The 21,296-nt window shown below is 40.5% G+C and overlaps 1 protein-coding gene across 8 annotated transcripts in view; it reads left to right on the top strand.

The window, feature by feature from the left end:
* Positions 1–21,296, top strand: part of SDK1 (sidekick cell adhesion molecule 1) — a 596,711-nt gene that overhangs the window by 216,018 nt on the left and 359,397 nt on the right. For all 8 annotated transcript variants that reach the window (XM_083474661.1, XM_083474660.1, XM_083474664.1 and 5 more), the window contains exon 6: positions 20,817–20,950. In XM_083474661.1, the coding sequence (XP_083330787.1) occupies positions 20,817–20,950 (134 nt within the window). The remainder of the gene's footprint in view (positions 1–20,816; positions 20,951–21,296) is intronic.

The raw sequence follows: 21,296 nt of genomic DNA, 5'->3' as shown, positions 1-21,296 counted from the left end.
CCAGTAAACTTGACTCCATATCCTTGCACTGTCAACTTAGCTACAGATAGCAGGTTACTATCTAGTTTTGATACAAATAGTGCTTTTACAGTCCCCCCCAAAAAAACATTCCAAATGAACTGACCCTTCAGCTTCAATTTGCAGTTTCACGCTGTCAGCAATAGATACTGCCTCCCTTTTAGTCTTAAACATGGACAGAAACACATTCTTATCAAAACACATGTGTTGCAATGCCCTGCTGCCTATAATCCACTCTTGGCTGCTATTGCTTACTTTTGTAATCGTTGCCTGCTTACGCATTGTCTGCTGAAACTGCTTCCTCTTTGAAATGCCTTCAGCTTGTGTCTTTTGCCCCTGCCCCTTCTTCAGTCCTGGACAGTTGTGTTTCAAATATGTCTCTGACCCATAGCTGAAGCATCTTCAGACATGTAGAGTTCTATAATCTGGCTTCCTGTCATGCTTCCTATGGATTCTGGCTATGTCCTGCAGAAAGAAATGTCTTTCCAGTTCTGTCTTCTCTCCCACTCCACAAGCAGTCTGCTGGTCACAAATTCCACAGACAGTTCATACTCTGGCATGGCTTCAATTGTCCTGGTGGTCCCATCCCAGCTCTTATTCATTGATGACAGAATGTTATAGCACTTTGCTATAAATTCCATTCCCCACGGCTCACTTCACCGAAGAGACCTACAATCCTTTGAAGATGCAATGACAGAGAATCTCCAGGAATTAGGCTTGCCCTGTGTAACTTCCATGTCAAATATACTTTGCTGCCAGCTGTTGCACAGAGGTAAAAGTTTTGCAAAGCTATCCACATTGCCTTGGCATTGCCTGAGCCTCTAATTATTGCCAGTTGACTGTCTTCCGTTCGCAGTGCAATTGTGGCTTGCACTTTCTCATCTTTTAGAGTCCAGTTGTCTGTAAGAGGAGAGCAAGGATTCTTATCAATCATCATCCACAATCCCTCTTTCTTGTGCAACACCTGCATCTTGAAGCTCCAACTTGAGTAATTCATTTCCAGCAGATGTTTCAATGGCAGCCCAGTTGTGAGACTGCACCATCCTGCATTCACACCATTACTGCTTCAACTTCAGCCTGCATCTCTGCTGGTTTCCATTCAGATAGCTGCTGATTTACCATTTTTGGTCTTCCAGCTTCTGACCTCTGATAGCTTATAGCTAGGCTCTGGTAGTTGGATTGCTGGGCCCATGACTTCACAAGATTTTAACAGACTGATTTCAACCGACGCCAACCAGAGCATCACATGGCTTCTCTTCTTCATGGTTGCTGCACAGGAGTAGCAACCACTAACCATTTACTCCAGCTCATTGGCTACTGCTAATAATAGGAGATATCTCTGTGTCCTTAAGAGGCAAGGTTATAGCATGGACAACTGTTGCATGCATAAGCAAGGTTGTAAAGCACATGCTGTGCTCTGTAGAAGTTCGCCTCCTTATATCTGTGGCATTGATGGTGTCAGCATGCATGCACCATTGCTTCTCAAGTATCGAATTGGTTCTGCTCAGCTGTGTCAGCTAACAGCTAATCAAGATGTTTATTTTACAGTGTTTGCATTTAGCATATTGCTTTATCAAAAGTGTCATTGGGCCAGTACAGACATAAGGCTGCCAATTGTTTAACCAACTGGTTAAGCAATCAAGAGCAGACTGCAGGATTATTCCCACCCTCTCCCCTCTGCAATGGGAATTCCCACTGTCGGCCTTAGCTGCAACTGAGTGTTATAATAGCAGCAATGTTAACTGAGGCTAACATATAATAAATGCTTCAACAATGCTTTATGCCCTTGTTTAGCAACTATTTTTTTTTAATTGGACACCATATTTTCAGCTGAGCAAAGGCTGAAGGGCTCTGCCCACTCATCCACCATAGCCAATGCACAGAATATCTCACTCAGCTTTTTCACTCTTATTTCTTTCTGTACTGGAGTGAGCAGTGGAAGGTCCTGCCCTCTTTTGTTGGCCATGCAGCCGGAGAGGATGAGTAACAAGCCTCAGAGAGAAAGTGGATGGGGGTGGGGTGGGACATAATGAGTGGAAGGCTCTGCAAAAGCCGCTCTTGAAGTTCGTAGTAGCTCACCATTAGAAGGAAAATGCCAAGCCTTTTAAAAATTCCTCTCCCACCTCCCAAAATGTCAAAGCCACACACTCTTCCAGAGCAACAACAGACACAATGTAAATCTTTTTCTTTAATAAATAGCTATTTATTTTACTTAATCATTTTGCATCGGGGGATTGGGAGGAGAAATGGTGGATGGCTTGTGTATGTGTTGGAACAAACTCTGCAATAATCATTTCCCTGCACTCACCCATTAAGGCTGCAGCCAGTGCTGGGTGAATCAGGTCAGGTTGGTCAGAGCCATAGGCAATTCTAGAGTGTTTTCCATAATATTTTCAGGGAAAGTGTGTTGCTCTGCTTCAAACATGCCTTTCCCTAGCTTAATATTAAAATGTTCTAGAATGCAGAATGGAAGAAAATGCTGGTGCTTTTGTTATTTGCTTTTCTGTGAGTTTGTCAATGAAAAGTTTGGGCTTCATGCCTTTCTGGATGTCACTCTGACTGACTTCACATGCTCCCCAAATTTCTGAAAGATATTCTCTCTACCCTCAGAAATAAGAGGCTAAGTGTGATTATTTACTGGTGTGATGCACTCTGCATACAAGCAGGGATTATTACTTCACATTTTCAGGACTGAGCCATGCATTGCAAATATGTTCTGTTATGCTCTTGCTCAAGTGAAGCAATCATTTTTTTTTGTCTTTAGGTTGGGATACTTTGTTCTTTTTAATTTAAAGAAAAAATGTTTTGAATAATGAAAAATTAAATTGATTTTTTGAGGAAGAAGACTGCATGCATTTTAAAGGTTTTTGTGTATTTGTTTAGGTTTTTTGGTAATGGATGTATCAGTGTAATTGATTCATTAATTTAAAAAACTTATGTCATGTGGTATGGCTTAATTTCTATCTAAGAGCTATTGTGTGAACCTTGCCTGAAAATCATACTTTGACCTTCTTACATGGAATACCTTCCCCTGTCCATTAATCATAATCGTAGAATCGTAGAGTTGGAAGGGACCTGGAGGGTCATCTAGTCCAATCCCCTCCAATGCAGGAATCTCAACTAAAACATCCATGACAGATGGCCATCCAATCTCTGCTTACAAACCTCCAATGAAGGAGAGTCCACAAGCTCTTGAGGGACTTCATTCAAACAGCTCTTACCATCAGAAAGTTCATCCTGAGGTTTATCTTCTTTCTTGTAATTTGAATCCATTGGATTGACTCCTACCCTCCAGAGCAAGAGAAAACAAGCTTGCTTCATCTACCATATGACAGCTCTTTAGATATTTGAAGATGGCTGCCATATCTCCTCTCATTCTTCTCTTTTCCAGGCTAAACATACCCAGCTCCCTCAACCATTCCTCATACGGCTTGGTTTCCAGATGTGCAGAGAATAACTGATGTGAGCAGACAATTGCACTCCACACATATGTAATGGCTCACTTTTCTAAATAAGTCCTATTGTGATGAAAATAAAAAAAATAAAAATGGCAGCTCTACCAAGTCAAAATGTTACTAGTTGCTGGAGGTGGTAGGCTACATGCTTTGCAGAAGATTCTTGGTTCCTTTCCTGGCATTTCTAGATAGGGCTCAAAATGTCCCCTGCCTCTGACTCTGGAGAATAATAGCCAAATGTGTTTACAATGTGCTACCCCCCAGATGTTGTTTTATTATAGCACTCATCAATGAAAGGCAGCATCACTAATGGTCAGTGAGGATTGGAACTGGAGTTCAATTACAACTGGAGATCACCATCTTGGCTAGGGTTGCCATATTTCAAAAAGTGAAAAAGTTGTTGAGCTATTTGTGAGGAAATTTGCCAAAATCTTCATTTCCGATATGGGTTGTCATACATCTGGATTTTCCCGGACATTTTTGTGATTCACACCTGGACACTACCCTGGGGTAGACAGTACTTTCTATATTCCGAATGGCTGGTCAAAGAGCCCTTTGTCTGAATCTTGAATCATGCAGGAATACGTAATAGAACATTTGGAGGTCAGTGCCTGGTGCCTGATGGCACTAAGAACATAACAAATTTAGCAGAGAATGGCACAGTTTTATTGAATATATATCAAAGAACACTGTAAAAGGTTAAAAACATTAGCAGGATTCGCATAACACTTGTAATTTAAAACAACAAAGGATAAAAATGAAGTAGAACAAATTGGGATAAATTAATTAAATGCAGTTAAAAGAGGAAGAACTTCGGAAGCCAAGGGTGGGGGGAGGGAAGTCCTGGGGTTCAATGAACCCCATAAAGGTACAGATTTGATTGGTTGTTTTGTGTGTGTGTGTGTGTGCGTGTGTGTGTGTGTGGAGGTCAGTGACTGTCTGGGAAGCTACTGGGAGCTGTGTTTGGCCCCCACACTTCCAGTTCCTTATTTAGAGCTTAATATTTCCCTTTTACTCATGACTTGTGCTGCTTTCCTGATGGACTGGACAAATCTTGTCACCAATCATCGCATAGGGGAAATCCAGAAGTGCTCCCTAATTTAAATTGATTGTCTCATTTGGGTGGGTAGCATTCTCCCCCACCCCAGCCTTAGCTCAGTTCTGGGAGTGATCATGTAGATATTGTTGCCCAGCTTTTAATTATCCTATCAAGGAAAAAAAATTAAGAAGGTAATAGATATGTTACTATCTTGCTTAAATAAAATTTAATTGAATACCCCCCCATCCATACTAATGGCAGGAATAATAAAATTAAGCTTTTGACACTGACAAAGTTTAGTTAAGAAGCAAAATATATTTATTTGGTTATTTTTAACTGGAAATCAATTCCCCTGTTTAAGTTGATATCCCTGCAGCGAAGCGATAAGGACATTTTAAATGTTTCCCAGCATCTGCCTGTACATTTTAGTGTGTTGCAGGATTAGTGGATAGCTGATGCTGCTGTTACATAAATGTGAGCAAGTAAAGTGAGATCCTCATTACAGAGTGAAGTGGATAATATGAATCAGTAACTGAGGGTGATGGAACTGTATATACTGTCCATTAACTCAGTAATAGCGCCTCGTCTTCTCCAGACGAGAGGATTCACAGGCACCAGCATTTTGCTGTGTTGCACAGGCAAATCCCCAAAGCCTCAGCAGCAGAAATGTCTGCAAGTTGAGAGATAAATATGTGAAGACATATGCAGTGAAGACTATGTTGGAATTACAGGCATTCAGCTCTTGGCATGGCTATTATCAAAGTCCCAGGCAAGGTGAGGAGCATCAGCATTCTGCTCACAGCTCCAGAAAAGGAAGACGCATTGGCAACTTACAGGCAAAGCTCACGCAGGCAAATGTAGTCTAGGTTTAAACCTGCAGGACGTTTAAGCATATGTCTTATATTTCCTCAGTACTGAATGTCTAGATTAATGTGGGACAAAGTATGTCTAGTTACCAGAGTTTAGTGTTATATTTTGACTGTAGAGTGGACTCTGTAGTTTCCATGAGATAGTCCCATTAGCTTTTACCGCAAAATAATCAAGCCCAGGCAGAGCATTTTGACTAATTTTTGAAGTCTTTACTTCTTAAGCAGCAAACATTTTGTTTAGAAAGGGGACAGAGAGGAAGCAGTGGATCATTATTAAGACAATGTCCTTCCTCAAGTGCTTTCCTTTATTTTACAGCAGTTCTTGCTCTTCAGTTATATGTGTGTTAAGAATGTCTCTTTCTCATGAATATGTTGAATATGAATATATACAGGGAATATGTTGTTTGGCTGTGTACTTTTAAGTTTTCTGATTCACAAGGCCCTCTGAAGAAAAACGTTCTTTACAGAAAGTATACTACTGGGACCCAGGATTCCCCATAATAGTCAGGATTGGCAAACCGCTTTCAATCCTACATCATTGCACACATCTTGAAATGGAGATGAGGGCTCATGCAAGTCAGGTGGAGGGATTAACAGGAAATGGATGGGCCAACAGCACTCTCCCCATCTCCTAACAATTTTTAGGAGATCAGGGACGTTATATTTGCACTGGGACATTTATTCATGTAAGCCGTGTAGGGACTTTCACCGATGCTGCTGTGGGTTGGCTCAAGATACAGGAACAGACTTATTTAATGAAGGATAAGCAATATTGAATCCTCCATCATTCAGTCTGGACACTGAGGTCCAGTGCTGAGAGCCTTCCCTCACTGTGAGAAGTGCAGCTACAGGGAACTAGGCAGAGGGCCTTCTCGGTAGTAGCACCTGCCCTGTGGAACGCCCTCTATCTGACTTTTAGAAGACATCTGAAGGCAGCCCTGTTCAGGGAAATTTTTAATGTTTGATGTTTTATCCTGTTTTTAGTATTCTGTTGGGAGTTGCCCAGAGAGGCTGGGGAAACCCAGCCAGATGAGTGGGGTATAATTTTTTATTACTACTACTACTACTACTACTAAAGGTAAAGGTAAAGGGACCCCTGACCATTAGGTCCAGTTGTGACCGACTCTGGGTTTGCGGCGCTCATCTCACTTTATTGGCCAAGGGAGCCGACGTACAGCCTCCGGGTCATGTGGCCAGCAGGACTAAGCTGCTTCTGGTGAACCAGAGCAGCGCATGGAAATGCCGTTAACCTTCCCGCCGGAGCGGTGCCTATTAATCTACTTGCACTTTGACATGCTTTCAAACTGCTAGGTTGGCAGGAGAAGGGACTGAGCAACGGGAACTCACCCCGTCACAGGGATTTGAACTGCCAACCTTCTGATCGGCAAGCCCTGGGCTCTGTGATTTAACCCACAGTGCCACCTGCATCCCTTTTACTACTACTACTACAATACTACTACTACTACTGTATTATTATTATTATTATTATTATTATTATTATTATTAATTAGGCTTTGCATTGTGAAGTGAGATCTGCAGTGAATTTTGCCATAAGTTCTCCTCAATGAGCAGCAAAATAGCTAACTAGGGCTGTGTCCACACTAAGACATTCATGCATATGTGGGTCATTGTTTCTGTCTATGCCTTTGTGTGCCTTCATTCATACTTTACCCATAGTTGTCAACTTTTCCCTTTTCTTGCGAGGAATCCTATTCAGAATAAGGGAATTTCCCTTTTAAAAAGGGAAGCGTTGACAGCTATGACCATACTTGCAATGCTTACAAAATCTATTTTTGTGTTTACGTCCACACCAGTGTGACATACTTGATGGAATGTATTTGGAGTTGAAGTCCGTATGTTAAACCTTAAAATTTAATTTATTTAGCTGCACTTTCGCTTAAGGGTGATGTCCCATTACCCAGTCATATTCAGAATTGGCCATTATTTAAGTCCATTTCTCTCAGTTGGTCAACCCTGGATATGAATCTGGGTGTCTATATCTATATGTTTAAGATACATTAATGTGTTTGTGTTAAGGGTTGTATTCAAGACATATTGGATTGATTGACAAACTTCAAAATAACATAAATAAAAGATTTTGGGGAAGACGCTCTTACTCAGTGAGAAAGATAAATATGCCTATTACAGTATGTGCCTATACTTCATGCAAAGTGTGAATTCAGGGGACGTGAATATTGTGATATGCAACATACTCCAATACAAAGGGTTGTTGGGAAACTGCTGTTTAAAACTGAAATACCCGCCCACCCACTGTGTGTAATTCAAGTGCTATTAAAGGAATTGAAAATGAGCAGGGAAGTAGCAGTTGTCTTTTCCCCGCAGTCATAACAGAATGTCTGACAGGCACACAAAAAGGCATTAGGCAGAAGTAGGGGAAATTAACCCATAATACTAATAAGACTAATACTTAGACTTGAGATAATTACTCCCCATCCCCTGTTTTCAAGTTATTTGCAAACTTTTAACTGTTTAATGACTGGGACATTTGTTTGGTTGTAAGTTGCTAATAAATAAATAAATAAATAAATACTTCTAAAATAATTCCTAATAGGGTGAAACTCGTTGTGATGCTCAAGACCTGTGAACAGGATCTCCCTTTCTCTATTTATTTTCTTTCTAATAATAAGCACCAGGGGCCCAGAATGTGAGGCTACAATGTTGGTGGCAGAGGGGCTAATCCTTTTCCCACTGCACCATTTTCCCAGTTAAAACAACCATGTCCCAAATGCTCTGCTTTCTATTGCATGTAAAACATGCAATTGCCATTTGGGCCCCGATATGTTCCCCTCGGCATGGCAACTAGGAGGTTTGGGAGGATGAATTTAGAGAAATGGCATGGTGGAAACAGGTAAACCTTGTTTCCCAAGCACTTCAACCCAGATTCGATTCCCCAGCTGCTATTCAGGGTTTTGTTTTTTAATGTGTGAAATCCCAATCACGAAGTTTCCTTGAACACTGTTTTGCAATTGGTGGAAGACTGTTATGTGTTCTAATTTTTGTATTAACATTTTAATTGTGTAGGTTTTGTAAACCATCCTGGGAATATAACTGGAGGGTGACATAAAAATGCCATAAACTGAATCACAAGAGAGGCATTTGATCCTATATCAAAAGCAATAAACATGTTGTTAAAAATGAGAAACATTAAACATATGCCAATAAAATATTATAAATGTTTATGTTAAGGCATCTTCTGTCTTGTTGTTTTCTCTGTGTACCACATCAAGGAGGAGAACCTCCACGATATATAAATCTTCCTGTGTTGGAGAGATAATACACTTAAACCACTGTCCTGTCATTGATAAGCACTAGATCCAGATTTGTAAGGGTAAGCAGCACCAGTGTTTTCTTCTACAGTGTTAGAATCTAGGAATATTCTTCCTAGGCCATATCCAAAATAACTCATCTTGGGAGAAATACCAAATCTGGTTTGGGATCAGAAGATTCTTTGTGGTTTCTTTTCACAGACCTCTTTCAGTTAGGGAGCCAGAAAGACTCAAACAAGAAAGGCTGATTGCAAAATCATTTTGCCCTTGTTTTGTGTGGATCAGAGGAAGGGCATACATACTCCTCTCTCCCTCAAGAGTACATCACTTGATTTTTTTAAAAAGGCCTTTGACTCAAACTGAATAGGAAGACTAATAAAACATTGCATTGTGTTTTGGGCTTTTCCATAGAAACAAAATGTGTCCTGGTCTAGTGCCACCAGCATAATCATATGTCATACCTCCACCTCTGTATACAGGGTGGTGAACCATATATTTGCTTCAGCAGGATAGTAATTATTCTCTTGTTTGCAACTGATTCAAGGGGGTATAGGAAATAACTTTGGTCACAAAATTACTGAACAGAGCACAACAGGTTCTAAGGTTTGGGGTGGTTTTTTTCATCTTTGGGCTGAAGGACAACCTGGCAATATCTCTAAACTGTTTCCCTGCTCCTCCAGCCTCATTTGAATAACATCTATTGCAAGCAGCTCTCATTGTATTCTCATTTTCCATTTGAAAGGAGGAAGCTCTCATGAAGAAGAGTGGTGAAATGTGCTAGGCCTGATAAATAAGAGAGTGGAGATTCTCTTGGTACTGTCCTGAAGTCTCCTCAGAGAAGGAACATTGGAAGCAGGACCCCTCCAAAGAGCCCTTGGACATCCCTACCAGAAGATTAGAGGTCCCCATACCAGCTGGCTCGGTTCCTGGCAGGCTCTCAGATTTTCCCTCACCTCTAGAGCAGAGGACATGGTGAGCCATTCAGGAGCTTCAGAGCTACTGCCAAAGTGCCCAGCTACCTGGGTCAATGCCTAGGTGAGAGCCAGGAAGTGATATAGCGTCCCAGTCTGAACTGCTTCATTGCAGAAGCAACTTTCTTCCAAGCTCCAGTCATTAGTGTTCCTGAGCTGAGGAAATTGGCTTCTCCTGAAAATGTCCCCTGCTCAGTGGAGTGTGCAGCAGAAACAGCTCACCAAGTGGGGTGCTTCTATTATGCTCTCTTCCCAGCAGGTGGGTTACTGTTGTTTACCAGGAGGGAGAAGCTGGTGCTGTGCAAACTCATTGGAAGGAATTCTGCATTGGCTCTGCTGGGACATTTGCATCTCACTGACTTTCTTGTCACCTCACCTCTGCTAGTAAGTAAGAGTGACCCACCTACCAGGAAGATAGCATAGTGAGTCTGCCCCACCTGGTGTGTTGACTTCTCAGTATTCTAAAGCAGGAATATCCAAGCTTTCTTATTTTCTTTGGGCCACTATTCTCCAATGTGTTGCCCAGATCACAAACTACTTTCATATTGTCAACATTAACAAATGAAGACCATTGCTTATGACTTGAAAACATTAGATTTATGACTGAACTTTGGAAAGACTTTTCAATCGCAGATGTGAATCAAATTTGGTAGAGGAGCCTCATGCTGTCAGCTGGCAATCCTTGCTTCGAAGGATCTGCTGTTGAATTCATAATCAAGCAAGAAATTGGTCAATACTACATTAGTTCAAACTAAATGCAAGTCTAAGGTGTGGTAAAAGATTAGAGCTCATGGTTCTAAAACATCTATGGTTATGATTATGATCATTATTATTACATGTTTATTTATACCCCGTCTTTTCTCCTGACAGGCCTGAAGGCAGTTTACAGGGGAAAAACCAAGAATTGCTAAAAACACAGAAAAATCCATCATTAAAATATAATTAAACATTGATAGAATTAAAACTATATACATATATCAAATCTGTTTCAAGCATACCAATAATTCCAATAAAAACAGCACGACACCAGCCCTTTAATTAAAAGTAGTCAATTCCAAAAAGCCTGCTGGAACAAGAAAACAGGTCTTTTTACACACTATGGCATGCTTCACTTTTTCGAGCCATTAGGACTACAGAGCCTTGAAACAGTGTATGTCAGAACATGTAGCTCAAAGATAACGAATTCACTTTAGCAACAGTGGTGTGGCTGAATATGGGGATAGAAGCAGCTGTGGGACAGCAAGGTTGGCAGTGCTAAAGCTTTTCTCAATTTATGGACTAAAACTGTTGCTCTGTCATTAAAAATTCATCTCTGTCACTGTCACCTCATTCACCATCTGCTCACCAGGTTACCCTATGACAAAGGGGTGGTGCATTTCATTACTAATTTGCTTTTTGTTCGGCGCAGTATTTTCAAGTGGGCCTGCCACTGGAACAGCGAGGGGGGGACCATCAATCACATCCTCAGAGGGCTTAATAAAGCTTTTGACTACTTCCATAGCATAGCATGCTCTGGTGGTGCTATAATATATCTGAAAGCTAGGTGCTATTTTAATAACATGCGAGATAACGGAGAAAATGTCTGTGCCAACAAAGAACACCATTGCATAGTGAGACAATGAATGATTGTATTTATTTGTATTTGAAAACTGGTCATCAGCCTTCCAAATGCAAATCAGCTCTGTGCCCACCATTAGTACAGACAGTTCCCTTTGCAGACCAGTCATGTGGAAATCTGGATTGTGTAGAAATACTCCTTTTTAATTAAGTAATTTTACCATTCTGCTTTCCAATGACTACTAGCTCTGTCTACAGCAATTGCCAGACTGGGGAGTTCAACAGGCGGAGGAGTTAAATGAGCTGAATATAAGGTGATATATTAAATAGAATCAATATTGAATATATTGATAGAGCCTGTTTGGCCCCCTAGTGTACACCAGAGTGATGAAGCAAGCTAGGAGGCAGCTCTGCTGCTGAATGGGGCTCATCGACACTTCTGATTGCCCTGCCCCTTCCCCCCAGGATTAACCTGCATTTAGCGCTGAATCAGAACAAAGGGCAATTGAGTGTTCTGCAAATTGTCGTTTGTTCTGATTTAGCGCTAAAGAGATGGTTTCGGGGGGGGGGGGCAATGGTGGGGCAAAGGCAAAATCGCTCAGACCCATGGTTTCTAGGCACTGAACTGTAGCATTTGGGACACACTATGAGATCCTGTTCACCAAAAGATGGCTATTCTGAAACAATCACTTTTCATGATAAGTAAGAGAAAAAGTGACATGAAAGGTGATGGGTTTTTTAAATCAATCACTTCTTAACAAACCAACAAACAGGGGGGGAGTCCACTAATTATCACTTTGACCATAACTATATAACTCCTGGATTTCAAGAACATCTGCATCCCCCTTTTCGGAAACCAAATTAAGCCTCCCCTCTTCTGTTGTTTGAGAGAGATCTGGTCACAGGCAGAAGATGTAGAACTCTGTTCATGTCTTAAAACAGAGCTAGAATCTTCTGTGTTTATATTTGCAAAATCTTAATACATTCTGGGTTATGCCTAGCATATGTTAATGTCTTAAGGTACAAGACACAGCACCCTGGTTGAAGGCAAGCAGGTCTGGGTCTGTTCAGTGCCTGGATTAAAACTATTCATGTAATGTTCTTCCTGGGATAAAGTGGTCAGACATTACTTTTTGATTTTGATTTTTTTTTAGTGCAAACTGGCCCTATAATTGTGTTCTTTAATAAGTGACACCTGCCCAAGTTTACTATGTCTACTTCAAGACCAGGTATTATTTATTACTTTGCCACATCATGTCCAGATAACTCATCTCTTATTTTCATTTTTTCTCTCCCTGTTTTTGGATTATGCTATAAAAGGGTCAATAATTCCTCGTCAATGTCTTTTCCACTAAGGCTGAGGTATAGATTTGAAAATAAGCCCTGTTCTTGTTTTGCACTGATGGATGAATGTCAAATAGTAGCATTGTTGCAAACAACTCTCTAGGTTGACAGTCCCAGTGGAAAAGGGCTGTCATGACAATTTGAGTTCATAATGGATGAGTACGTGTTTCAGGAAATTTAGAGCAGTCCCATGGTGGGTTCTGAAGGTGAAGATGGAAAATGACAGGACAATCCAGCCAAAGATAAGCATTATAAAGTCTCTTGATTTCAATGGGCATCCCATTGGCATCACCGAAAAATAAAAATCCTTGACTTTGTCTGGATTTTAGCCTATTTTTTAAACTCAGCAAATAGTGGAACAGTAATTAGAAGTATCTCAGCCTGGAATCTTTAAGAAGATGAACATGTGTTTCACTATATCACTGATATTCATAATTACCTGGTTCAGGTAATAATTCACAATTTTGCTTCATAATTACCTGAGGTCACCAAGCTTAATTGTATAATGAATTTATCATATTTTGCCTAGGAAGTTCTTCTCTGGCTTCATATGTAACATTACACTTCTGCTGATTCTGTTAGTAAGACTGCTTTGCAGGTCTAGGCACAGAATTTATCAAATACTGTATTTGATGAGTGAAACATTTGATTTCTGTGATCAACATGATGAGATTGCGTAACAATGAAACTTGGTACCTTCCCTCTGTTTGAGTCACTTCTATTGATTTGTTTATTGCAAACATTTTATGTGGTTGTTGTCTCCAATCCAGATTTAAGTATTCCACTTCCTATTTGTTTTGGCAGGGGGTGGGTGGTTCACTTTCGAAGTGGCTCTCAGCAGTGGCTGTAGCTGTGAGCTACAATTTCCAGGCGACTATGCAACACCCTAATCACACATGTACCACCCTTCCATGCCAAGAGAGAATTCTCGGAAAATAAATGAGTCTTTTGATGAGTGGGGGGCAGGGAGATAGTTTATAATTACTATGCCAGTTCTGAATTAAACAGAGAGTTTGCACATCACTGGGTCCAGTTTTATGCATGCAGTGTGAGCCACCTGCTTTGAAAGGACTTGAAAATCACATCTTAGTATTTTCAAGCATGTCTGAAATGAAAATCTGTGTACAGTTGGGTATTTTGTAGACATTCAAACATGAAAGGCCTTTGCTGAATCAGAAGCTGAGCTACAGTTTTAAACACAAGAGAATTAAAAAATTAAAACTCACTTTGTCTTTGTTAGAGAGGGATGCTGGACGGTAGAACCACATGACTTTTCAAGTGGTAGCTAACCTGTGTGGTAGGCTTTTTCTAGATTGGATCGCATGTATGTATCATGTACAAATAGCAGCATTTTGAAAAAGATCAAGCATTTTCTTATTCAAGTGAGAAGCTGAGGCAATCACCTGGAGAAGAAAATGCTACCATATCTTGCTTGTATTATTATTATTATTATTATTATTATTATTATTATTATTATTATTATTATTGGCTATCTCTATACATCATGGTACATCATTCTGCTCTGTGGATATGGACTGCTCCGGAATATGAGTGTACCTCAAAACCAGACAAACCTAGTTTCCACAAAGAGTATGCCTTTTGCATTGTGGTTGCTCAAACAGTTGTGGGATTGGCGAGTATTAATTTTTCAATAGCGGTCATTTGCCAATGTCCTGGCATCAGGGAAGTGGAACCTTTTCTGCATTTCTTTGTTTGCCTGTTGTCATGAATGCTGGGACCTTCTGGGACCTTCACTTGCCTTGGGGTTTGGTCTGTTGGGCCACACTGTGTGAATGGAGGAGTTAGCTAGGGGCACTCTCAGTTTCTTTGCATAGCCAGGGACTTCAGTAATAACGTAAAAATCTGCCTTCCAAAATAGTTTGCCTGCCATTACTGATCTTCTCCTTAAATAGCACTTGATAAGCTTCTTCTAATGGTTCCCTAGAATGTATTTAAAAACAAGTGCTTTGTGAAAGTTAATGTGACACAGAGCCAAGAAGAGGAGTGAGCAACCTGCTGCCCTCCAGATGTTGGTCTAGAACTCTCACGCTCTCTGACCTTTGGCTATAGTGGGCTGATGGGAGTTGGAGTCCAACAACATCTGGACAGGTTCTCCACCCCAGCCTCAAATATTGAGCATACATTTGTACATTTCTTTTTCTTTGTTAAAAGCAATGAAACTGCAATTAATAATTACAAAAGAATGACTAGCATATTTTTTTCTGACAGGCTCATGTCAGAAAGACTTTGCCAGAGGATGACAATCCTACAGGGAATCCCTGAGTGATTACATTGTTATTGCCCTGTAATCTCCTCATTTCTTCCTAGACTCGCTGTTTCTGAGTCGCTTAAGTTCTTGCGTAGAAGGATCAGCTCCAGTTAGATGTGATCCAAACTGAAGTTTTTATAAGGCACATAGATCCCCCCCCCCCGGCATTTAATATTGCACAAAAAGCAGCTTGATGTTTGTATTAGCTGTGTGGCAGCACTGTAAAGGGAGCTTTATCTAGGCCTTTTGACAAAATAGAATGCACTTTGGCTCCTAAACAGATGGCTGTGTTGTAAGTATAGACCAAATCAGGTTTTGCTGTGGCTTGGATTTTATTCTGTTATGATACAGTAATCTGGCATTATCTGTTTATCATGCAATCTAGTCACTAAAAAGCTAGCAAATATTTAACTCTCCAGGAGTTGGTGTCTTGGTTGAAAAGGGGGAGAAATCAACAAAAATGAAGCCCTGAACTCCCTCTTCTTCAAGAATTGAGGTGCAGGGAAGAATCCTCTGACTTTTCTCCTTCAGCATCCATATAAGACCACTGATGGTTGCAGTGGGGAGGAATGATCTTCTCAAGATCCATAAATGGAAAAATCTTGCCTTGTTTTACATATAACCCCTATAAAGCCTAACCCTGGCCACTTTCCTGATAAATAATGCCATTTTTCTCTCTCTTAGTAAGCATCTTGAGTTTGGGGGAATTAGGGAGTTTATATGGTGGGTGTTTAAAATGACTGTTCCCCCCATAGTGTTCCTTCACTGCTGCTTTATCCAAACTTCTGCTGTTTAAAGCCACCACTTTTCTTCTCTCAGTGTGGAAACTGTAGCACACAGAGACTCCCCCCCCCCGGGGGGGGGGCTTTCTTCAACCGCACAGCAAGTAATTTACTACAGACATGAGTTCCTGTCTTTTTCTTCCTGCCTGCTCTTCCTTCTCACACATCTGCCTCCAGGGCTGAAAATGCATCATTGATGCCCCATGCAGGCTATTAATCTATATTTTGCTTATCACTGTTTCAACTGTACAGAATTAACTGCTCTAGGTAGACAGGTGCCTTGCACCCTCCTCGGTGTTTAACATAGTGACTTTTTCAATAATGTATGTGGGGCCAGGTTACCATCTGGCAGGAAGCAGACATTATTCTCCCTGTGATGGCTACTGTTTTCCTTTTCCTCTTAACCTTTCATTTGATTCCAGAGGCTTATGTTTCAGATTATCCTTGGAGGATTAGTTAACCTTCATCTTTGTTAACCTGGAGAGTCAAGGTGGTGATATACATTTGCATGTTGAACTTCCGTTAGACATGTTTACGTATTTCTCAAAATTCAACAGTGCATCATACTGTTCTCTATTCTTTCTCTATGCCAATTGTAAAATATTGACAGATTAAAGCCATTATGCCATTTTTGTCTACCTTAAAAAGTTTAACAAGCTAAGCATCCTGGAATCAGACTTCAGGCTAGAAACCCAAGGCACTGGGATAAGTAAAAAATAACAACACTGAAGGTGGAAACTGTTTTTCCTCAAGCTTCATGGCCTTCCCCCCACCCCCCAGAAACAGCAACTTCACATTTGAAAGTAAAGTTTACTTTTTCAAAGCACTTTCATTTTCATGTGGAAAATAGGAGCCTCCATCCAGAGTGCTGTTCTTGGCTATAACCCCACACCAATTTATTTAGAAGTAAGTTCAAAAATCTATATTGAATTTTGAGTAGGATTGTGTTGTTAGGCAAAGCTTTGGACTGAATAGCAAACTTAGTATCTCATCAAATTGCGTTTCACAAAATAGTTATGAAATTCTACTAAGTTTAAGAAACAAAACACTACAGTACAGGGCATACAGTTGGTTGTGAGATCCTTTGGAATGCAATTGGAACTAGAACTATCACCCATGGAGTCTAAGGGGGATGCTCGCTTAAGTCTCCCCTATCATATTAAATATAGTTACAGTATTACCTGTTCTCAAAATTACAAGATACTATTGTTCTCAGTGTGTGCAGATTTGTTTAGACTTGCAATTTCACATTCCAGTTTTGAGTGCACTAAGTAATTGAAGAAACTTTCTTCCATCTTAAATTAAGTAATCTCCATTACTGATTTCCACAAATCATTTCTTCATATAAGATAATCATCCCAAGGCAATACCATAAATTACTTTTATTTAAATATTATCTTGATTTACGCTACAACCCTATACACACTTAGCTGGGAGTAAGTCCTAATGAACTCAGTAGGGATTTAAGACATACTAGATGTATGATATACATACATACATACTAGACACGGGTGGTGCTGTGGTCTACACCACTGAACCTTGGACTTGCCGATCAGAAGGTCGGCGGTTCGAATCCCCGTGATGGGGTGAGCTCCCATTGCTCAGTCCCAGCTCTTGCCAACCTAGCAATTCGAAAGCATGCCAGTGTAAGTAGATAAATATAGTAGGTACTGCTCCAGCAGGAAGGTAAACAGCGTTTCCGTGTGCTGCTCTGGTTTAGCCAGAAGCAGCTTAGACATGCTGGCCACATGACCTGGAAAAATAGTCTGCGGACAAACGTTAGCTCCCTCAGCCAGTAAAGCGAGATGAACGCCACAACCCCAGAGTCATTCATGACTGGACTTAACTGTCAGGGGTCCTTTACCTTTACCTTTTTAGGTGTATGCGTAATATGAAGCAGGTTTACTGTAGTATCTTGATTTTCCTTAATTGGGGTGGGGTGGGGTGACAATACTTTCTGTGAAGGCAAGGAAAAGGTGGATCTCTTCACTCCATCCCTGAGACTGGATTGGATCAGCCACCTTTCATGTCTAAGAGCCATTTTTAAAAAACTAATCCCCGCTGGTGCCAACATACTTAGAATTACTCTTTCTGTGGAAGGGCAAATAGATAAATTGTATTTGAATATATTGTATTTAATTTAACTGTGTTCAAATTAAAACTTTCCCAGTTGGAAACCCCACTCCAGTTAAAACATTCTCTGTCTTATTTTTCTGTCTTCCATATATGCAGACCCCTTAAAATTAGGGCTTATTAGGTAGAATCATAGAACTGTAGAGTTGGAAGGTACCCCAAAGGTCATTTAGTCAAACCCCCTGAAATTCAGGAATCTTTGAAGTAATGTATCTTGTCCAACAATATAGTCTCTGTCAACTTTTACCTTAATTGCAATCCCAGCCCTCCATTTTTTTTTAAAAAAATCCTTCCTAACCACCTGCTTTCAGAGCTTATCCACTTTTCTTGTTCTGCTCCTTTCCCAGGGGGGAAACCGCACTCGGACGAAAAAGCACTTTGGGTTTTCTCTGGATTGACATTTGCTCTGGTTTAGCACTAAAGAGTGGATTTTCCCTGTGAAAGGAATGGGGCATGGGTAAACTGCTTGGCCCCTTGCGTTCTAGGCACAGGGCAAGCGGAAGTGTGAGCAAGCCCTCTGTGTGGGAGCTTCGCTTATTCCAAAGTCTTTTCTGGGCCACCAATAAGTCACCTTTTGCTGATGCTAACATTGTCCCACTGCCCTCCTTGGCACCTCCTTACCAAAGGCACATCACCACCAACCACTTAGTTCCTCTCCATCATTCCATGCAAGCAGAGTTACACCTGCCTGGCTGAGAACATAGCATAGGTCTTGGAGATCTGAGGGGAGTTATCAATATGGGCACATAGTCTCCAAGTTACAAAATACCACTAAGATTGTGCACATTTATTAAGACATATAATGGAATGTTCCCTCCAAGCAGCAGCAGGAGCCACTTGAGTGCTCTCTTGTGCCTTCTCCAAGTGCTGCTGCCGCCGCTGAACAGGTTGCAGTAGCATTAGCACTATATATGAATGTACTCAAGAGATGAATGCAATCAAGAGATGTGCTGAAGAGATGGTTACTACAGCACAGACCATCGCAGCCTCTGAGAGATTGGTTACAACTTAAAGGTAGCATCATTTCTCCCAGAAGTCAAGATAACAAACACAAATCATGCATCGTCCCCATTCTTCCCCTCTGTGGCCTCTGCTTTTTGAAGAAGCGTGCTGGAAAACTCTTTGACAATGATTTGTCCATCAATTGTTATAGATTTTAATTTAAAACTGGAGGTTGATTGCTGAGTAAATGTGGAAAGTCTAGTGTTGCAGGCAAGCGGATGTAAAAGGCTAGAGCAATTTTACAAGGACTGGTTTATAGAAGCATTTCTTACAAGAAAGGGCAAATTTATACTAGACTTTGCTGATTCCTCTGAGAAGATGCCATGCTAAGGGCCTACCCACACTGCCGTTTATCTCGTTATTTCAAGTGATTTCAGGTCATGGGGCTGAGAAGTTTTATTGTTGTTGTTATTATTATTATTTGCCCCATCACTTTCCCTAGGAAAAACTACTGTTTACTGCTAAATCAGAACAAACATCAGTTGGGTTTTCTGCGGATGGAAGTTTGTTCTGATTCAGCAGTAGACTGGGGAATCTAGTTTCTGGGGAAAGTGGCAGGACAGAAACAAACAAATGACCCTCTCGTACCCATGACTTGAAATCATGTGAAATCACAGGACAAACAAAAGTGTGGATGGGCCCTAACTTAGGAGGTGGTACAATTACAGCTGTCAGAAGCAGCTTTGCTCTTCCTTTTCTCTATAACTTCTTTGAGCTAAGCATGTTAATTAGCTATTTGCTGCAGCTCTTGGTATATGACGCTTCATAGGCCATACATTTGTATCTCCTGAGATTCTGATGACTTTGATCTGTCTCCACACATTCTCACTTCCCCAGAAATGGACATTAGCATTCTCTTAACAGTGACATTTCATAAGGTTACCTCTGAGCTGTAAGTATTTTGCAAGAGGAGTTTGATTGCAGATTGCAAAATTTAAATTTGAGTAATTAAGTACAGTACTCAATTAGTCTGGCACAACAAATTCACTTTAAAAGCAACAATAGTCTTTTTGCAGTTAGGAATGTGATGAGGAAATTGATGGAAAGACATATCACTCCTATGCAATCAAAAAATCAGGATGATTGTTCATTGTTGTGTAATCTTCCTGGAAGGAAATCAGAACAAGTGCTCAACAAACAGTGAATATCATATAACCTTAAAATAGGATTTGGACAAGCAAATAAGGATGAATGCTTAAGAAGCAGGTCTGTCTGAAGAAGCCATAGGGTAGCTCTTCCTGTATTGCTGCTGTTGTTGTCTTTGCAATGAAATAGTATTTACTGGGATGACTGGATTCAATTGTTTGAATTAAATATTAGAGCTTGATGGTGTCACTAAGAGTCAAACTTCCCAAGATGCAGAAGATATTTGTTTGCATTTGCCAACATTTAAATACAAAAATCTTTGCCACTGGATCTTTGCCACTGGTGCTCAGGGACGGGATAACTTTACCTCTGTGCTGTTTTCTTGATCTAAATCATGTCTCTTCCACTCCCACCTGCTATTAGATCCATAGGGATGGAACTTAGATTTAGAAAACAGCAGAAGGAAAAGATTAAACCACCTATTGCACAGCATATCTACTTCAAAATCAGAACCCTAGAAGCTGCTTAAAGGTAAAAATACAACCTTTATCTGAATACAGATCTCCAGTGCTTCATGCAGTTTGCTTTAGGTGCTCCTTTTAATCTTTCTATAGCTAGTGTGCAAAGAATTGCAGAACTATGTGTACACTGGGTTGTGTTTTTCAAGCAGCTGCCTTTCATGCTGAATGATGAATTGCTTTTAAAATCAAGGTGAGTTTCAAAAGCAGTTTCTGATATAGCATGGGGTTAAAATAAATATATTCAAAAACCCCACTGTGTATAAAGAAGTCATTGCCCATTCCTGAGTGTTCTAGATTCTGGCCTCTGTCAAATTAAAAATCATAAAAAATCTAAAGAAAGAGAGATCAATGAACTTCAATGATTTCCAGGCAGTGTGAGAGGGATTTCCTCTGCAAGCCTGCCAGATTTGAGAGATATATTTTGCAACTTTAGTCTTCTTGTCCTAATTTAACAAACCCTGTTTTGCCTTTTCCTCCAAATAGAACCATCACACTAGAGAATCAGTTGGTCATTCTTGCAACATCAGCAGCGGATGCTGGGTGCTACTATGTCCAGGCAGTCAATGAAAAAAACGGAGAGAATAAGACAAGCCCATTTATTTACCTGAGTGTGACAGGTGAGTACTGATTTTGAAAAATGTTTTCTGAAAAGGATGACATGTGTACCATGGAGAGACATTTCCCCCACAAAAAAATAGCTTTAGCAGCGATTTTGGAGGTAGCAGTATTACCTACAAAAAGCAAGACCCTGGAAGGAATTCAGCCTTTCTTTGATTAGCGGATTCTAAGTGTGCATTAAGCAAAGAAGAGTCAGTCTCAGGGTTTAAACCTGTCACTTTCCTTGCAGAAATTCATACCAAAAAAGCCACACATTTGGATGCCCTTTTGAATGAAAACTCTTTAATCAATCGGTATTTTTTAAAGCTGGACTTTTGCATTCTTTTCTTTTGTGTGCATTGAAAA

The sequence above is a fragment of the Podarcis liolepis genome (genome assembly GCF_965112155.1).
Source record: "Podarcis liolepis genome assembly, chromosome: 14".
In the NCBI taxonomy this organism is placed as follows: domain Eukaryota; kingdom Metazoa; phylum Chordata; class Lepidosauria; order Squamata; family Lacertidae; genus Podarcis; species Podarcis liolepis.
The sequence above is the reverse complement of the archived record's forward strand: the minus strand, read 5'-3'. Positions and strand labels throughout refer to the sequence as shown.